At 38.6% G+C, this 18,839-nt stretch overlaps 1 protein-coding gene across 3 annotated transcripts in view; it reads right to left on the bottom strand.

Moving 5' to 3' along the window:
* TRAK2 (trafficking kinesin protein 2) overlaps positions 1 to 18,839 on the bottom strand; it is a 56,360-nt gene that overhangs the window by 8,322 nt on the left and 29,199 nt on the right. For all 3 annotated transcript variants that reach the window (XM_079781836.1, XM_079781837.1, XM_079781838.1), the window contains exons 4-14: positions 16,445 to 16,521; positions 14,810 to 14,926; positions 13,195 to 13,404; positions 12,525 to 12,603; positions 10,970 to 11,100; positions 10,019 to 10,093; positions 8,225 to 8,359; positions 6,338 to 6,417; positions 5,089 to 5,292; positions 3,114 to 3,412; positions 1,331 to 1,594 (exon numbers count right to left, since the gene is read on the bottom strand). In XM_079781836.1, coding sequence (XP_079637962.1) covers positions 1,331 to 1,594; positions 3,114 to 3,412; positions 5,089 to 5,292; positions 6,338 to 6,417; positions 8,225 to 8,359; positions 10,019 to 10,093; positions 10,970 to 11,100; positions 12,525 to 12,603; positions 13,195 to 13,404; positions 14,810 to 14,926; positions 16,445 to 16,521 — 1,671 coding nt within the window. The remainder of the gene's footprint in view (positions 1 to 1,330; positions 1,595 to 3,113; positions 3,413 to 5,088; positions 5,293 to 6,337; positions 6,418 to 8,224; positions 8,360 to 10,018; positions 10,094 to 10,969; positions 11,101 to 12,524; positions 12,604 to 13,194; positions 13,405 to 14,809; positions 14,927 to 16,444; positions 16,522 to 18,839) is intronic.

Raw genomic sequence — 18,839 nt, forward strand, 5'->3', positions numbered from 1 at the left:
AAATTAAAAAAGGGGGTGTTAGTAGAAAAATATCATGTAAGGAAAAATATCCTGTGAGTAAATTACATCTAGAAAATTTGTACTTTAGAAAATTAACTTTCATTTGAAATGCTAACAGCAAGACACCCATGAAAAACACACATGGTGTCAAAACAAGCCAGAGGAAAATCATTTGGGGAAAAAAAAAAAAAAGAAAAAGAAAAAGTATCCCAAATCAAATTTGTAGAAAATATCCCTTTATTAACTTTTGGTCGAGAATATGTTTGTATATTTTGAGAAAACAACTCCGAGACCATGTGGATTCCTGCAACAGAGAGGAATTGACAGGAGTGCTCCAGCCATGAAGACAGAAGAGAAACAGTCCAGAGATGGAAGACGCTGACAATGCCTTGCCATACTAGCAGACAGCAGCTGTGCATCGCTGAAGGATGCCCAGGACCAAACCAGAGACGGTCGGACCTGCATCACCACCATTTGTCCACCAACCAGATCTGAAATATCATGGCTGACATGTACACATAAGGAACTGTTTGACATTGAAATTTGGACTCAAAAGAACTGTTGGCCCAGAAAGAAACTCACTACAGACTGATTTATTTGCCTCTCAGCATAACCATTACGGCTTGTCTCATTTTCGGTTCTTATAAGGGTATTTCTTGTATCACATGATCTCACGCATCTAGGGGAAATAATGAACAACATAAACTGATGAACAAAAACAGACCCGGAGACAGAGAAGCAGCGATCAGACTGTCAAACCTCAGAGGGAAGGTAGGGGAGGGTGGGGGTAAGGGGGAGAGATCAACCAAAGGACTTGTGTGCATGCATATAAGCCTAACCAGTGGTCATGGACAACAGGGGGGTGGGGGCATACGTGGGGAGGGGTTTGGGATGGGAATAGGGGCATGAGGACAATTATGTGATACCATAATCAATAAAGAAAAAAGAAAAAAAAGAGTAGGCCTTCCTTCCCCTGGCTGCCAGCACCGGCTTCCCTCCAGCACCCGAGACACAGGCTGCTGGCACCGGCTTCCCTCCTCCAGCCACCAGCAGGCACCCGGGACCCGGGCTTCCCGCCTCTGGCTGCCCGCAGGCACCTGGGGCCCGGGCTGGCTTCCCTCCAGCTCTGGCTTCATCAGAAAGGAGGTCCAGAATGATGTCTGAAAGATGTCTGGTCTAATTAGCATATTACACTTTTATTATTATAGACATTACAAGACTAAGTACACTACAGTGAGACTGAAATGGAGGTAGTCAGCTGACCATAAGTAAGTCAGGATGCAAAGTACTACTAGTTACTAGATTATATTCAACCAAGCACTTTTCTCACCTGTAACTGGACCACCTGCTGAAGTAATGGGCGGTAGAAAGATTCCTGTTACTGGCTTGGGATCTGTAGGTTTCTGTTCCTCTTGAAGAGGTTGCTGGACCTGAAAAGTGATACCTTCTTCTTCATCCTCTTCTAAATCTGAGAGGCGATAGATGTCCTTGGGCAATTGGGTAAAGCCTTTAGTGATGACACCGGGTCGTGAGTCAAGAATGGTTCCTAAGTTTGGTTGAGCAAGCTGCTGCCAGTGGTGCAGAGTTTGTGATCCTGAATACGCAAGACAAAAATAAAAAGGCATGTTGTAAATTTCTCACAAATATTAAATCTTGAAGCAGAAGCTAAAATTACATGTGTAAAAAAAAAACACGACTTATTTGATCTTAATATTTGGTAAAATTTGCAAATTAAAGTCCTCTGTGGAAGAAAGACAAGTTGCTGAAGATACAAATAATAACCTTTCCATTTCAAAAGTTAATTTTAAAAAGGACATCTAAAGCAGGGGTGAAAGAAAAACAAGGCAACAGCCTTAAGAGGAACTAAGGTGCGGAGGCAGTGATGAGAAGGAAGATATGTGCCTCAGAGGTGGGGCTGTTATTTTCCCGGGTGACAAAAATCAATACTTCCTTGGCTTATAAACTTTCGAGTCAAAAGCCAGGATCCTAGGATGGAAGACACCTTGAATTTTCAGTGGGTTTTGTGTGTACTTCCCCACCTTGCTCATGACTCTCCTTTCCCCAGGCTGACAGGGAGAGTCAGACAATGAAGGAAATGATGGAAGTAGGATATGTCGCCCTGGTTCCTGCCTATGAGTCCTGGTGAATGATTACCCCAAGCATTTGCATCACATGCAATGTCTAATTAAGACACTACAGTCATTTCATCCTAAAAATGGCAACCCCGACAAATGCCTGCATTAATCATTAGTGAATGAAACTAACATATAGAACCTTTGAGTTTGAGGGGTCCTCAAGTTTCCTACTAAAAATTTTTTCTAACACAGACTCTCTTATGATAATAGCAGAGAATCATTTGAAGGCTGTCAATTTTCTATAAAACAAGTAATTTATTTTGAATTCAAGTTCTATCTTAGAGAACAGTAACAACTAAAATGAACAGAACTGAAAAAGAAAAATAGAGGGACATATACCTCCAAGTAGATGATATTTCTGGGGTAAAGATCTCTTTTTTTTTTTTAAATATATTTTATTGATTTTTTAGAGAGGAAGGGAGAGGGATAGAGAGTTAGAAACATCGATCAGCTGCCTCCTGCACACTCCCTACTAGGTATGTGCCCGCAACCAAGGTACATGCCCTTGACCGGAATAGAACCTGGGACCCTTGAGTCCGCAGGCCGACGCTCTATCCACTGAGCCAAACAGGTTAGGGCTGGGGTAAAGAACTCTTTTTTGAAAAGAAAAGTAGAGGTGAAGTATTACATCTAGATTATTCTTACTTATCATATTCCATTTATCTTACCATAAAAATTGTCATCAACAGTATTCCGTAGGAAAGGACAAGGAAAGATTAATCTTCCTCCATCACATTTATATTAAAAAAATAATCAGTAAAAAGAAAACTAATGGCTGATGACCTGGAGAATGCAGATCTCTTCATTCATTTCCCACAAAGTACTGCAAAGCATTGTCACCCAAACAGTGGTATTTAGGGATAATAAAGACATCTTTTGCACACAGTGCTCTTACAATGACAATACAAGTATCAATCTAGGACAAGGAAAAGGCCAATAAGGAACATGGCTTAAAAATGGCCTTTACTGATTTATTACCTTCAAGGGGCTTGACAATTTGTAATTTTTCAGGCATAAAGCACCGAAGGCAGCTGGTACTGCTGAAGTCCGTGGTCTCGGACTGGTCAGTGCACAGAGAGGCAAGGCTCTCGGTGGGGGTGCCACAGTCACTAACCCCTTCCTTCTGGTCAGCCAGAACCTGCATCTTCCGCTCCCATTCTTCAGCAAAGAACTGCTTCTCACTTAAGTAGTTTTGTCGCCGCAGACTAAGGCGATGAAGTGCTGTAGCCAAATCACTATCTTCAGAGGGTTCTGGCTGACCCAGCTTCTGAACGTTCCTATGGGAAAATCACATTCACTGACGAGGTCACAAACACCACCTAGCCCTCTCCTTTCCGCAAGGGTGAATGTTCAAAGACTGATCTTAAAAACACAGTAGTTTCTCTTAGATATCTAGGATACAGAAATAGTAACAACACACCAAAATCATTAGTACTATATATATTTTGATAGAGAAAATAAAAATAGTGACTTCAGATAGACAAAAATATACTTTGTTATTATGTTTTGTTTACTACCCTTTTCTATTTCACTTGATATATGAAACTACAGAAATGACCATCTATAAATTCAGTTCAGGTAGTAAGTATAAAAAAATAAGTATTATATTTCATGAGTCTATAATACCACTTATAACAAATTCACCATTATTTTATGTGCTACCAAGAAAGAAAAAAATGCTACTCCTTAAACTATGAGATGCAAAACATAAACAAGTTCAAAAATATTTAAGTGTGAAAAAATTGCTTTGGGTCATAGAACTCTCTATGAACATTACAGAACATTTAAAAAGCAAACAAGATTTATAAATACTGCATTTTCATAGTTCTATGACACATATTTTTTCACTTTTCACCAATTTTAAAATTAGAGGCATCTTATAATTGAAATCAAAAGGAAGAGTAGCAAGCTGAGTTGTAGTTGCTCCTGGTACTATGTGTGAATTCACATAGATCTGTTTGTTCAGTCTTCTAAGGTAAGGTACTATTCACACATAAAGCTATTATGGGTGCAGAGCATGCTCACTACAGACCAGGCAATAAAATAAAAAACCCAGAGTACTGTCATTATTTTTGCATTAGGGAAGATTTCTCTCAGGTGCCAAACATCTATCTTTCAAAAACTTTCAGCTGAGCTCTAGCCACTTTGGCTCAGTGGAACAAAGAGTCCCGGGTTCGATTCCAGTCAAGGGCATGTACTTTGGTTGCAGGCTCCTCCCTGGCCTGGGCCCTCATCAGGGCTCCTGCAGGAGACAACCAATCGATGTGTTTCTCTCACATCGATGTTTCTCTCTGTCCTTCCCTCTCTCTTCCACTCTCCCTAAAACTCAATGGAAAAATATCCTCCGGTGAGGATTAACAAAAAAAACAAAAACAAAAAAAAAGACCAAAAACAAATACCTGAACAAAAAAAGCTTTTAGCAGACTGCCCAGTAATGTTTACTTTCTAGTTATACATAATTCAATGAATTGAATTACATATTTAATACAATAAAAAGTGGAAAAAATATAAGTTTAAACAACTAGGAAATTAAGAGTAAGCTAGTTTTCCTCAATAGGTATTCATACTTACTGTTTATTCTAAAGGCACCAAAGTAGTTGAGATTATGAGCATGGGTTATGAGAAAGGGTCATCTGATACTATGTACGTGTAACTGCTAGTGACCAAACGCATTTAAACAAATTTGAATTTGAACAAGAAGATTTAGACTCAAACTTGATGCAAGCTCCATTTTGAATACATTTAATTAAACGTAGCTTTTTCACTCTAAAACCTTTTTTGCTATCAGTGATCAGTCTTACAAACAATGATATGTGGCATCATTACTGAATGAAAAGGACAGTTCCAGAACTTCCTTGGGACAGCACAGAGCAATGCTGGATGTGTGCATGTGAATCTGTTATGTCAATGCCACAAGAAATGCAGAATCACTACCTCGATCTGTGTTTCTTACCCTGGAACCTCCTCCGAGCTGCTCCTCTGGCTCAGAAGGGTTTTCTCTGCTGTTTGCTGTAAACCAGACTCAAAAGGTTTTGCTGTCATGATGACACTTGAGTGGTTGGAGCCTGGAATGGATAGTAGAGCTGGGAATGGGACAGTGCAGCCCCGTGTCTCATTGGCAATCCTGACCGTATCAAATACCCGTTTCAGTTGGGCCCTGTCAAAAAAGAAGTGCTCATTATCACTCCCTACTGCTGGGGTGCTTCAGAAAAGATATCCTATATAATAAAAGGCTAATATGCAAATAGACCAAAAGGTGGAACAACCGAACCGGTTGCTATGACGTGCGCTGACCACCAGGAGGCGCACATGGAACATGGAGGGCGTCAGCAACAGGAGACAGAGAACGGAATATGGCAGGCTTTGGCCACGGCGGGATGGTGGAGCAGGTGAGCGGGGGCGCCAGACCAAGGCTGGGAACCAGTTGCTGTCATCGGGGCGAGCCTCTGGTGGTTACTGAAAATTCTTTGCTCCCATGCACTGTGGTCCTGCCCGGCGCTTGCACCTGCTGCCGGTGCCAGCCCCACTTGCACCCACTGCGGGCGCATAGCGCTGGCCCGATCGCTCAGTGCCGTCCGTGGGTGGTCAGCGGGTGCGAGCGGCGGCTGTCGGCCCTGATTGCCCCTCAGGGCTTCTCCACCTCCCCCTGCTCCTGAGGGGCGATTGGGGCAGCAGCCACTGCTCGCACCAACTAACAGCACCAGTCCCACTCACACCCTCTGCGGCACCGACTCCAATTGCTCCATGCCGTCAGCAGGTGCGAGTGGGGTTGGCTCCATCAGCTTGTGGGAGCGGTGGCAGTGGGAGCGAGGCTGCCAGCAGACAGGGGACCGGGGCCGTGGTGGGAGGGGCTGGGCGGGGGCGCGGAGGATGGACCGAGACCCACCCCTGTGCCCACCGCAGCCTCGCGGCCCATAGTTCCTTCCAAGGTGCACAAATTCGTGCACTGGGCCCCTCGTATAGGTATAATTCATTAAAAATAAAGCCATCCTGAAGAGCCTCTAAAGTGGAGGAGAGGTCATGAGAAAATAAACACCAGAACACAGGAACTCTCTCACAAATGTGAGTACTAAGAGGAAAAAATGGAAAAGTAAGCAGATTTACTACTGAATCTCCTTATACCTGTTACTCTGGATTGTGGCTTCTTTTAAATTTCCATCCTAACAGTTGAGTAACAGCACATGTATGTGATCTGCACTTACTTTTGTTTAAAGAGAGACGATTCCTCATCCAAACTCAACTTTTTACGCATGGTCCCCTCAATCTCAGATGCCAGAGATTCCTAAGGAAAAAGAGTTTGAGATTCCTATAGTGATTACATAAGAAGCCTGCTGGGTGAAATGGACTGTTCTTAAATTAATTAACAGAGTCTGCAGAATCCAGTACTTTTGGTGTTATAAGAAAATACAGAAGAAAAAAAGAGACATTCTGGAAATGTAACTTTTAAACAAGAACCAACTACTTTTTCAGGAAAGCGGTGGCAAAAACCAGTACGATAAATATAAAACATTATATATGCAGATACACAAAAATAAAGGGTGTGAAAGGCTATAAAGTAAGTTGTTAATAGTGATTCTGTGGAGGGCAATATTTGATGGTATTTAAGAATTTCTTTTGGCTTCTTTTATTTTAGAAAAGTCATTAAAAGAAAAATAAGCCATGTTCCCCTCCCCTGGGCCGGGTGAGAATTCAACTAGCATGTGTGGCACGCTCAGTGGGGCTGAGCTGACGATGACTGGGACTGGAGGTACTGGTGTGAACAATATGGATGGGAAGGAAGATACAGATGTGTTGGTGTGGGTATTGTATAAACATATGTATATTTCTTACTTTTATCTGCCGAAGGACCTGGAAGCAATGAAACTAGTGGCAATAGACACAAAGCTCCCAGATGTTGGAATCTAAATATCATTCCTCCTAAAAGTAACCAGAGCAACTTGGAAAAATGGTTGATTCCAGGACTGAGACAGGGAAAGGGCAAGATGAGCTTAAAGGAGATCCCCCTGGCCATACTTGGGACATTTTGAATATTAAAAAAAATTAAAAAGTAATAATGAAGTATAATCCTTTGACTAAAATAGGAATAACTAAATGAATAAGTGAGACAGAAAAGCTCTACCTTACAAAAGATAATAAATGTTGAAAACATAATGAAATTAAAAAATTACTATCTCACAATTATAGTATTGTACGGATGTCAATACTTTTTCTGACTTGATGGTGGCAGTGTGGTAATGTAGAGAGTGCTTTTGTTTTTAGCAAATACACACTGAAGTATTAAGGGGAATTAGGGTGTATCTGCAACTTACTGTTGTTAAGTGATCAGGATAAGAGAACAATATGGCAGATGTAGTAAAATGTTAAAAACTGAGGAATCTAAGTGAAGGATATATGAGAGTTTTTTGAACTATTGTTGGAATTTTATTCTAGATTTAAGATTATTTCAAAAGTAAAAGAACAAAAATGTGCTCCCAACTCTTCTTCAGAAAATCTATTATAATTTATAGTTTCAGTCTTTAAAAAAATTTCACAGGAGTGAATGAATGTGTTTAAGAACTAGATTGTTAAAATAAGTCTTTGAACCAATATTACAAATTCTGGCATAAACTCAAAAGTTTTCATTAATTTCTTTAATTAAAAATACTGTTTATTGATGAATTCAATAAACATTAATCCTGCCCTTACGGGGCTTACACCTAACTGAAGTTAAATATATCAAGAAATTCAAGATTTATGAAAAAGATTTTAGATGCTCAGAGACTATTTGTTAAGTGGAATGTAGTGGGCCTAGGGTAAGGATGACCCAAGGTTAAGTAGCTCTATGGTACACAGACCTAAAACTAATTTCCCTGGGGTTCATGTCATATGCATTTTACAATAAATCTGGATAGTCACCTGTTAGAAGGAAGGCTAGAATAAATAAGAGTATTAAGGTAGATGTAGATATGCAAATTAAGGCCTAAATCAAAGGACAATTCATGTTATCACTTCTTAAGATGCTTTACATCATCAGAAACTGTACCACTCTCAGGACAATCTAATCTTAAACAAGTTTCCTTAAATACATAACATCTTTCTCAGTTCCTTACCCCAGAAAAAGCTCCAAATGATTGGGAGTAGAGGTGAGCAGCAGGGCCAGATCTACTACGAAGTTCCTTTATTTCTTCTTGGGATTCATGTAACATTCCTAGACACTCCATATTCCTGTCTTGTAATTCATGTAACTGAAAGAAAGGATGGTAAGTAGTGTCTTCTATTATATTCTAAATAGAGGCCCGGTGCATGAATTCATGCACTGGTGGGTACCTTGGTGTGGCCTGCGGGGATCGGGCCGAAACCAGCAGTCCAACACCACCTGCTGCTCCCACTCATCCCGGCCCTACTGCACCTGCCACAGGCTCATGCCCAGTCAGTCCCTATCGGGAGAGGTGAATGTCGCTGCCGTGGCAGTGCCCGCCAGCTGTGAGCCCTGCATCTGGTGCCTGCCGGTCAGAGGAGCGGCACTCCCGCTGTGGGAGCGCACTGACCACCAGGGGGCAGCTCCTGTGTTGAGCATCTGCCCCCTGGTAGTCAGTGCACGTCATAGCGACCGGTCGACCAGTCGTTCAGTTGCTTAGGCTTTTATATATATAGATATGACAAGGGGGAGGAAACCTTTGGGACAAGTATTAATTTTATCCAGAGGTCTAAGTTTATGAATATAATTCATTTTAATACAAAGACTCTGGAATAAACTAAGCAAGGAGAGTACATATCTATTTCAAACTGCCAGAAGTAGGAGTGTCTTGGCCAGAATTACACATAAACATGATTTCTTAAAAATCTGAAATATAGCTGAGAAAACCATAACCGTCAATTCAATATTTAATACTTCATCCCCTTAAAAAAGCTTATAGCCGAAACTGGTTTGGCTCGGTGGATAGAGTGTCGACCTGTGGACTGAATGGTCCCGGGTTCGATTCCGGTCAAGGGCATGTACCTTGGTTGCGAGCACATCCCCAGTAGGGGGTGTGCAGGAGGCAGCTGATCGATGTTTCTCTCTCATCGGATGTTTCTAACTCTCTATCCCTCTCCCTTCCTCTCTATGGAAAATCAATAAAATATATTTTAAAAAGACAACAAAAAAACTTATAGAGGAAATATAATAGTCATGTTCAAGTCAGATTTAGCATACTGCTATATTTTTTAAACATCATTCTGAAGTCTGTAAAAGACAAGATCAAGTCTACACAGTATTATATTTGATGTCAGAATGCTCAATTATCCTAAACAAGTAGTTTCTTCTCCCTTGTTTCAGAACCTTCTTTTTTGTTAGATTCACGAGCATGTTAAGAGTGCACATACTTTTCAGAGTGCATTTTAACTTCAAAAATTTCTTCAAGTGTAGTATTAGACTGTATATTAGCATCACCAGGGTTGGGAATGCTTATTAAAAATGCAGATTCTTGGCCCTCAGTCTAGACCTACTGACTTAGAAACTTTCAGGGATAGTGCTCGGAATCTCCACTTAAAATTCACACTGCCAGGTGACTCTTATGCTTGCTAAAGAGCCACTAAATTATATCTAATATATAGTTTTATGTAGATACCAAGTTAGAGATTTTTGCTATTTCTCCTGACATTTTAAAAACCATTGTGGTAGCTAAGGTAAACTGGTAAAAGAGTCACATAATCCTAAAGAATCTTATAAAAGTCAAGGTTTTCCCCATGAATCAATAGGATGTTGCCATGTTACTAGTTTTAGAGAGATAATTTTTTAAATGCTTTACGTCTTAGCTCTCATCTTGATCCTGTTGTTATTTTAAATCTTATTTACAAAGATGAAAGAAGCGAATCCTTCCTCCCCCTCCTGTATCACACCAGATAAAGAAAGATTTCATTACCTCCAATGTCAGCTGTCTTTGGGCATCTTTGGAAGCTTGCAGGTGCAGTCTCAGTTCTTCCTTCTCAATCACATGCTAACAACATATTAAAAGGGACTTGTGAAGCCTTCCCATATAAAATAGAGGCTACTCTCTTTTTAAAGACATCTTAAGGGCATAGTCTATGTAGAGATCTCTAAAAAGCTTACCTTCCAAAAGCCAAATAAGAGCAATAAAATGGGCAAAATAGAAAATCCATAAAGGTGTTCAGAGGACAATGAGCACGAGACAATAACTCACATCACAACTTTCTGAGGAAGATCTGACCCATTTTACTGTAACCAACCCCAACATTCTTTTAACATTATTTCTATAAATGATGACCTGTTAACTAATATATGACTGCAGATAAACAGTCTGCTTGCCTAAGAATTCTAGGAACTAACTTCAAAAGAAGCAGACTCTGACCTTCAGACATTCCAGCTTCGGGAGAATTGCTGACCTTCAACCAGTTATCTGAACAGACTGTTGGCTTGCTCGGAGAACTCTCAGTCCCTTCATTTTGATTCCTCTGTTCTGTTGTGTGGTTTTTTTTCTCTTCCTCCTCCCTCCTTACAAAAACCTCTGCCTGTGTCCAATTGTTAAGACAGTCTTGGTGACAGGAGTCCACCATCTTCTCAGGCAGCCGGCTCTTGAATAAACCTACCTTCCTTCTACCAGCCCCTGTCTCTAGATTATTGGTTTTTGAGCGGCAGGCAGCAGAATCTGGGTTCAGTATCATTTTGAGAGAGAAATTGTGACTTGAAAGTAGTTATTCATGCTTCATGACAGAGAAGACTAAAACAGTCATCAGTTTACAGCACTTTAAAAGGGCAGGGACCGTGTTTATTTTGCTTAATCTCGTACTTAACACAGTGCATGGTACTAGGTCAGTACTTAACAAACATCTGTTGAATGAAAGAATGAACTTACCTCTTTAAGTTTGTGCTGAAGATCTACAATTTGAGACAAGAGAGAGGAGATCTCTTCTTGATATCGTATCAGTTCATCACTCTTCCCAGACAATTCCTCAGTCATTTTGGACATCTGAGCATTTGTTTCACCTTGGAAACAAATAAGAATTTTAAAAATTAATATAAATGAAGAGTAGGGGTTGGCAAACTATGGCTGTGCGCCAAATCTTGTTTTGTAGTAAGCACTGGACTATCACAAATACAATTTTCTTTAACATAAATTTAAAAAATAAAGATGCTTCTGAAATAAAAGCTAATCTTAGGAACTGAATATTAGGCAATGATGACTTGTAAAGGCAAGCTAAAGGTTTTGCTTTAATCTTTTTCATTATGAAGAACAAGTAGGCTGAAAAGATATAGGTGAATTATATATCTTTGCAAGTACTAAGACATAATCTCATTTATGTCTTTGAGAACTCTTCAGGAATGTAAATAAACTCCCACAAGCAATGAAAGTTAAACTTAAGAAGTCTAACACAGGAACATTTCCAGAATGGAACAGTTACAATCTGTTAAACCTACTGATAAAGCTACTGAGATGCTGCTATAGGAGAGAGACTTTCTGGGATACGTGGCAAACTGAGTAGAGCCTCTAAAGCAATTTTTACAGCCTAGCACTCTTGAATGCATATGAAATAGAATCTTTAGAATTCCATGGGGGAAATAAATCTTTATTTCATATAAAAACTTGGATATCTAAGCACAAGTGGCAGAACCATGTATCAGCATCATATAAAACTATTTTTTAATTGACAGAAACTCTATAACATTTCATAGAATGGCAACAAGAAGGAAGGAGACCTGGATCTGAATTCCTGGACAAGTAATTTCTTCTTTGTTTTTTAAAGTTTAAAAGGTGGGTAATGATAGTGTTGATGGAGAAGATTCAATTTACATTACTTCTGGTTCTCTAATATTCTGTTACTCTAAGTTATCACATTCTGAGGCCCACAGCCCAAATGAACTGATGTGATGTTACATTTCTCTTTCAATGTAACAGGCTTTATATTAATAGAGAAATTAAATATCTTTCTCTAGTAAAGCTGATCTTTTCCCAACTAGTTTAATTTAAAAACTATTTTAGTTAACATTACATCAAACCAAAATATATTCCTTTACAGACACATAGTTGGCACTTAATAAATTACTCACTGAATGTTAGACCAGGCTCTGCAACTGATCTATTGTTTTCTGACTGACAAATCACATTCTCTACAGGACTATTTTCTCATCAACCAAATAAGAGCTCTGGTTTCTTTCATTCTAACATGCTATAATTGATAGAAATACAGATCTTTATTCATTGAAGATAGCAACTGAAACAAAGATATTTTTGAAAAGTACATATGTATTTTATTTAGAGTTGTACATTCAATGTGGTATTCCAAGATCTTCAGTAATTATTTAATAGTGTTTCTTGAGATGTTTCTACTGAAACCATTGATCTAATTTCTGAGTTGGAGATATCCTACCAAAGAACTGCCCAAAGGCAAACAGAATATGTTAATACTTACGAAGTTCTTTAACACAGTCACTGACAAGCTGTTGTTCCTTCTCTTCATAGCTAATAGTTTCTGTCTTTATGTGACAAGCCTTCAAGAAAAAAAATATAGTGATATCTTCTAATTATTTACAGTATGAACTAAAAATAACCTTTAATTCTCATTTGAACATAAAAGTTAATCACTTACAAAGGAAAAAAGAACCCCATAAATCTTTATCTACCATAAAATAAAGGTACGGAAAAGGATGTTTCAAACATCTCCCTCATTCTCTCTGAATCTCTGTAAATGCCTCCTCATCCCTCCAGCCCCTCCCCCCAGCTCCCATACATTTCTGCCTGGCTAATCTCTAGCCTCAGCTAAAATATCACTTGCTTAAGTAAGACTTCTTTATCCCCCCCTCCATCATACAAGCTCACAGAACCTTGTAATTTTCCAACATAAACTCCACAAGGTATATATTCTATGCTGTGGCTTTCTCATCTGTCAACTTGCTATTATCCACTTCTCAGTGGGATCTAAGAAACAAGGGAAGGCAAATAAATACGAGCATCTTGGCTGTACTCCCTAATTAGAATGTCAATAGCAAATCCTTAGTTATGCCGCATTTCATCTCAACACTAGCTGGGTTTAAACCATATGACCTTTAAGTTAAAGAAACTGGGAACTGGGTTGAATGTACCTTGGACCGAAGAGCCATATTCTCTTCCTCCAGTTCCTTGAGCTTTTCTTGCAGCATGTCCAACTGTAGCAAGCCCTGAGATAAGCTGAAGGACTCATTGAACCGAAGAGGTGTAGAACAGCTGGAATCAGTCTCACTCTCTTCCGAAGCAATGGAGACAATTCGAAGTAACTCATCTTTCTTGGATAGCTCATGCTGCAGTTGATTGACCTGCACAGAAAAAGAACTAGATTCACAAGATGTCCTTTATTTTGTACTAGAGGCCCGATGCACGAAGATTCGTGTAATAATGGGCCTTCCTTCCCCTGGCTGCCTGCACCACCTTTGCTGCGGCATAACTAAGGATTTGCTATTGACATTCTAATTAGGGAGTGCAGCCAAGATGCTCGTATTTATTTGCCTTCCCTTGTTTCTTAGATCCCACTGAGCAAAGGTGGTGCAGGCAGCCAGGGGAAGGAAGGCCCATTATTACAGCCGCCTTTCCGCCTTCCCACGCTGCCCAGAGGCCCAGAGCTGCTGGGGCGGTGCGGACCACCTGCGTATGCAAATTAACCCTCCATTTTGTTGGGATAATTTGCATACTCACTCCTGACTGGCTGGTGGACGTCGTGAAGGTACGGTCAATTTCAATTTTCTCTTTTATTGGTGTAGATTATTTAATATAACATATGTAATATAACTTTTAATTCATTGAGCAATTATTCCTCATCAAAAAACAAACAATATAATTAGCTGGAATATTTACTGACTAAAGTAGCAAGTGCTAAACAGAAAATAATAAACCTCAGATACTTCCCAACCTATAATTTTAGAGCATTACTTCAACAAATACAGCTTTTTCTATACTAGATGAGAAGGAAAGCCAATTTTTACATTCTATATAATAGAAATATTGGAGGAAATTTTCACAGTTGAAAACAAAACAAAACTGAAGGAATTTCAAACTATCAGAATGGATCCCTACTTTCAAATTCTCATCCTATAGGTTTGTACTTTTAAGCTGTATAACTATGCATGATTTCCTAACTTTAGTTCTAGGAAATAAATATATTCAACACAAAGGCTCAAATGTTATTAAATATAATGCATTTGTAAAATGTAAGTAAAACTAGGTAAAAATAACAAATTACAGAAAACCTGAAATTTAACCATTCAAGTTAATAATAAAGCAGTTCTCACTAAAAATAAATATTCATTGCTTAGGAATAAATAAATAAATTTTCAAAAGGTCTTTTCCTTTTCCTTTTGTTTGGGTTTTTGATTAAAGATACTTCATTTGGGTATCTATTATTTGGGGCTGTATTTTTAAAAAAATAAAGTTAAAGATGACACACAAAGTTTACACAAAGGGGTGAGGAAAAAAACGTTAGAATCTAAGTACTACAGGTACTGAATATAAACTTTTATATGGACCAACGCAGACTCACATAAGCACTCCTCTGTACAGTATTTTTCATTTATCTACTGGTTAGTTCAATGGTTACCAACAAAGTCTACATGTACTGGTGTTACTTACCTACTCATCGTCATCAATTCAAGGACACCCAGGAAAATAAATTCCTCCACAGCCCAAGACCTAAATACTTCACGCTGCAAATACTTGACAAAGACTTACTTGGTCAAAAGCTTGTCCCAGCTGCTCCTCCAGGGCTTCATTCTGCTCAGACAAGACATGATTTCGCTTTAAGAGAGCTTGTCCAATGCGAGCAGCTAGCTCCAGATCACGATCCCTCTGTTAAAATACAAAAACACTTTTCTTTGAGTTCCAACAAAATTACATGGTAGTTTAGAGATTTTGCAGTCAATTTTGCTAAATAAACACAAAAAGCAACATTCTAGAAAGTATTTTAACACCCAGATACCAAATAAACACAGGGCCTGGCACACAGGTGATGTTTAAAATATGTTGTCCAAATGGATGACCACCACAGTTATAAATGCAAGAGGGCATTTTTTCCCCTGATTTATCAAGTGAAATTTATTGATTAATTAACCCTATTAATTAGGATCCAGTGACCTAACCTTTACACTTACAACCTTGGGGAATTAGAAAATCAATGCAGTCTTCAAAACTGAGGACAGGGCCTGTCACACAATAAAGGCCCAACAAATGCATCTGTCTATCAAGCATGGTAATGATACAGAACTCGGTATTTAGATATGAGGTTCAGGTAGGTATGCTGAAAAGTTTCATTTAGAGGAAAGCTTGCTTATATGCCCTGAGAGCCAGAGGCTTAGAGGAAAGCATAGTCAAGAGCCCTACTGTCAACTGGTGCAAGAATGATGTGAAATAAAATAGGGGATAAAGGACTGGAAGTTTTGAAATGCAAGGTTCTGTTTAAAGTTTAGAAAAAAAGAGAGTCTAAAGAAGTTGGTGGTAATGATGCAGGATGCCTACAGAAAAGCCAAACAAAGCAAGAGTTACTCTTTCTGGGTACATGGTGATACTTAGTTAGAACACAGAAATCCCATCTACATGGTGGTGGTGAGGACTGTATTCTATAGGATGAAAATCTGTCAATATACATATAACTACCTTATATGTGAGTATGGGCTCTCCTTACAGTAATCACTATAAATAAAATTAAGCTTCTGCTCTTTTGCTCCATAGTACATGACAACAGGTGGATGGGTTATTTCCAGATTTTCAAGGCCCACTTATCTCATTGGCAACGTAAGCTAAGTGGCACACACAAAATTGTTCTGGGGAACTAGGGGAGAGGGGAAAGGGTACTTCAAAGAGAAAGACAGTCTTCCATAGATCAACTGAAAGTGAAGTGTAAGGAGACACTTCTATGACTGCCAATTGGAAAAGGTACACTATACATATTAAAAATGTCATGGACAAAGTGAGCTAAAAAAAATAACCCAAACTGAGAGCAAAACTCTGGGAAGATGCTCCAGGCTGCAGGAGAAGATTTGCAATGGATCTGTCTCTTGAACAGGCAGTTCTGCTCCAGGCTGAGTGACATTTTTTTAGGACAGGGAGGCCAGCCAGCACCATTGTAATAAAAAGCAAGCAAACAAAGCCCCCTAAACCTTCTATAATTTCATAACAATTAACTTCAGGAACCATTCTGCTTTGGAATGCCAGATGGTATGCCAGTTGTTCCAACTGTAACAACCTTACAAAATAACCCAAAACAAAGACATCATCATTTTTCATTTGATATATAAAAACTTGATAGATTCCAAATGATCTTTAAGTTTTAGTTTTTTGTACTGGCGAAAGAAAAAGATATATTCCTACCTCTGCCAGGAGATGTGTAACCATGTCGATGTCATTGTAAGTTTTGGTCATCTGCTCCACCCTGTCTGTGCCTAGAACTAAGATAGTTAAAAACAACTATTTATAGGATTTATAAATAAAAGATAATTTTAACTATTCATAAGAAACAAAAGATGACAACAACAACAAACCCAGGCTTTTATAAGCCATTTAAGAGAATAAAAATATATGTGAAAAAAAGGGGAAGGAGATGTTTCATGTGTTAGACAATCTGTAAATAGATTCATTATTACAAACAAACATACATCATACAATAAATTAAGAAAGTATCAAATGATCACAAGGCAGTCACTTCCTATCTCCTCCTCCCTTGGTAAGATTAGAACTTTGGCCCACTCACACTACAGAATGTGCGCTGGGAGAATGTATTAAATCACCAAATGTTTTACATCCTAATCTAATTAAAGTCACTGAGGGGCAGTTAGTGAGAAGTTATACTGTTACAAAGGAATTCAGCTGGAATTTTGTTGTAATTATTTTGAATATCATCACCTATTATTGTGAGTTAACAACAATAAATAAGGAATAGGACTTGTAAGACTTTTTGTAGCTTTGTTATGACCATAATCATTTTTTGCTTAAAAACCCATTATGATAATCTTCATATCTAGGCCACTGCTATAAAATAAATCGTACACTATATTGTTACCTGCATAATGCAAGCCCACTATTTCTGAACCTCATAAACTCAGGAACTGTCAATGCACTTGGATAATTTTGCTCCAAAGAGAAGGACAAATATGACTCCAGTGACTCCATAGTCATAATAAGTAATATCTTTTTCAGCTGAAAATGATGCATAATACAAAGGAATCTTTTGACTTTGGAGTGTACTACATGACACAGATTTATGTTTTTATAATTAGTTTTAGACTTAGGTTTTTATAATTAGTTTGTCTTGAAGAAATAAAAGAAAAAGAGAGAGACTTTGGAGCAGAAAGGCTTGAGTGAGCTTGAACAAGTCACTTAACCCTTCTGAAATTCAGATTCTGTATTTATAATATGGAGGCCATAACATGCATTGCACAAGGTCGTTAGGAGGTTCAAATATGATCATTTGACTATCATACAACTATATGCAGCTATTACTCTCTAAACACAACTGGTATGTATGAAATAGCCCTGATTTTAAATTCTCTGCAAATAACTCACTGAGTTGGCAGCAAATACTACGATTTCAGTCATCTGTAGTTCTTTAGACCCATCTTGATACTTGAAGTTGCCCAAAAGGCACCATTAGACATGGTTATTATATCTGAGCTTGTAATTTTTCTTCCTAGCATCATTGCTTAAACTGAATCTGAGAATTACCTGGACCTTAATTATTAATGATAATCTTATTCCTAGTTAAAAGTAAAACAAAGTGCTGTGTTGATATCAGAAGATAGCTAAAAATAGGAGTTTTAAACTGAATATAAGAAAAGTTAAAAAAAGAAAAACTACCCAAAACAAAAAACTAAAAAACATTTTCACTCGAAAAGAATTTATATTTACAAGTAGAGAAAGTGACTCCATAATTTAACCATAGGATTAAGGAAAACAGGCTTTTGGGTTTAAGAAATCTTCACATTTTGGTAGCTTATTGTCTCTAATAGAAATCCCTTCCTTGTCCTATATAATAAAAGCCTAATATGCAAATTGTCCCCTTGACTGGGAGTTCGACCAGGGGGCGGGGCCACCGGCGGCTGGTGGCCAGGGGAAGGGAGGCGCCCTGGCCAGCAGTCGGCAGCTGGCAGCCGCTAGGGACCCTACCTGTGCACGAATTTCATGCACTGGGCCTCTAGTATTCATATAATTACTTCCCTTCTCTTTCTCACAAAAACCCCTTGCCTTCACCCCATAATCAGAACACTATTTGGGTTTCTGCTTGAATCAGTGCTTCCTGAACAGCTATTTTTTGTGATCTCAAGTAAATGCTTATTGCCTCTTACCTTGGCCTTTTATTTTTAGAATAATAAAATTCAGTTAAAAACAATTTTATACAACTAATTTGAAAAAATACATGACATAGCCTATTTTACATAATTGACCACAGTTGAAAATGAAGTGGCAAATTTAATTGAAGTAAAGCCAGTAAGTTAAGGATGTAAAAAATAGCTGTGAGCTGCAAGTCATACATGATGTAAGAGGAAGAGAAAATGAAAGACACAGTACTATACAAAACCATCTGTCACTGTTTGAGAATTTAAAGCTGAACTTTAAGAAGTTAATCTCATTTAATGACCTAATTTTCTTGTATGAGGAATCTTGACTGAGAGGAATTATATGATGTGTCCAATACCACAAAGCAAGCCATTAGTGGCAAAGCCAGGATAATAATGAGGTGCTAACAACCCCAGCTCACAAGGTCAGAAGA

Source organism: Cnephaeus nilssonii (assembly GCF_951640355.1).
Source record: "Cnephaeus nilssonii genome assembly, chromosome: 10".
NCBI lineage: Eukaryota > Metazoa > Chordata > Mammalia > Chiroptera > Vespertilionidae > Cnephaeus > Cnephaeus nilssonii.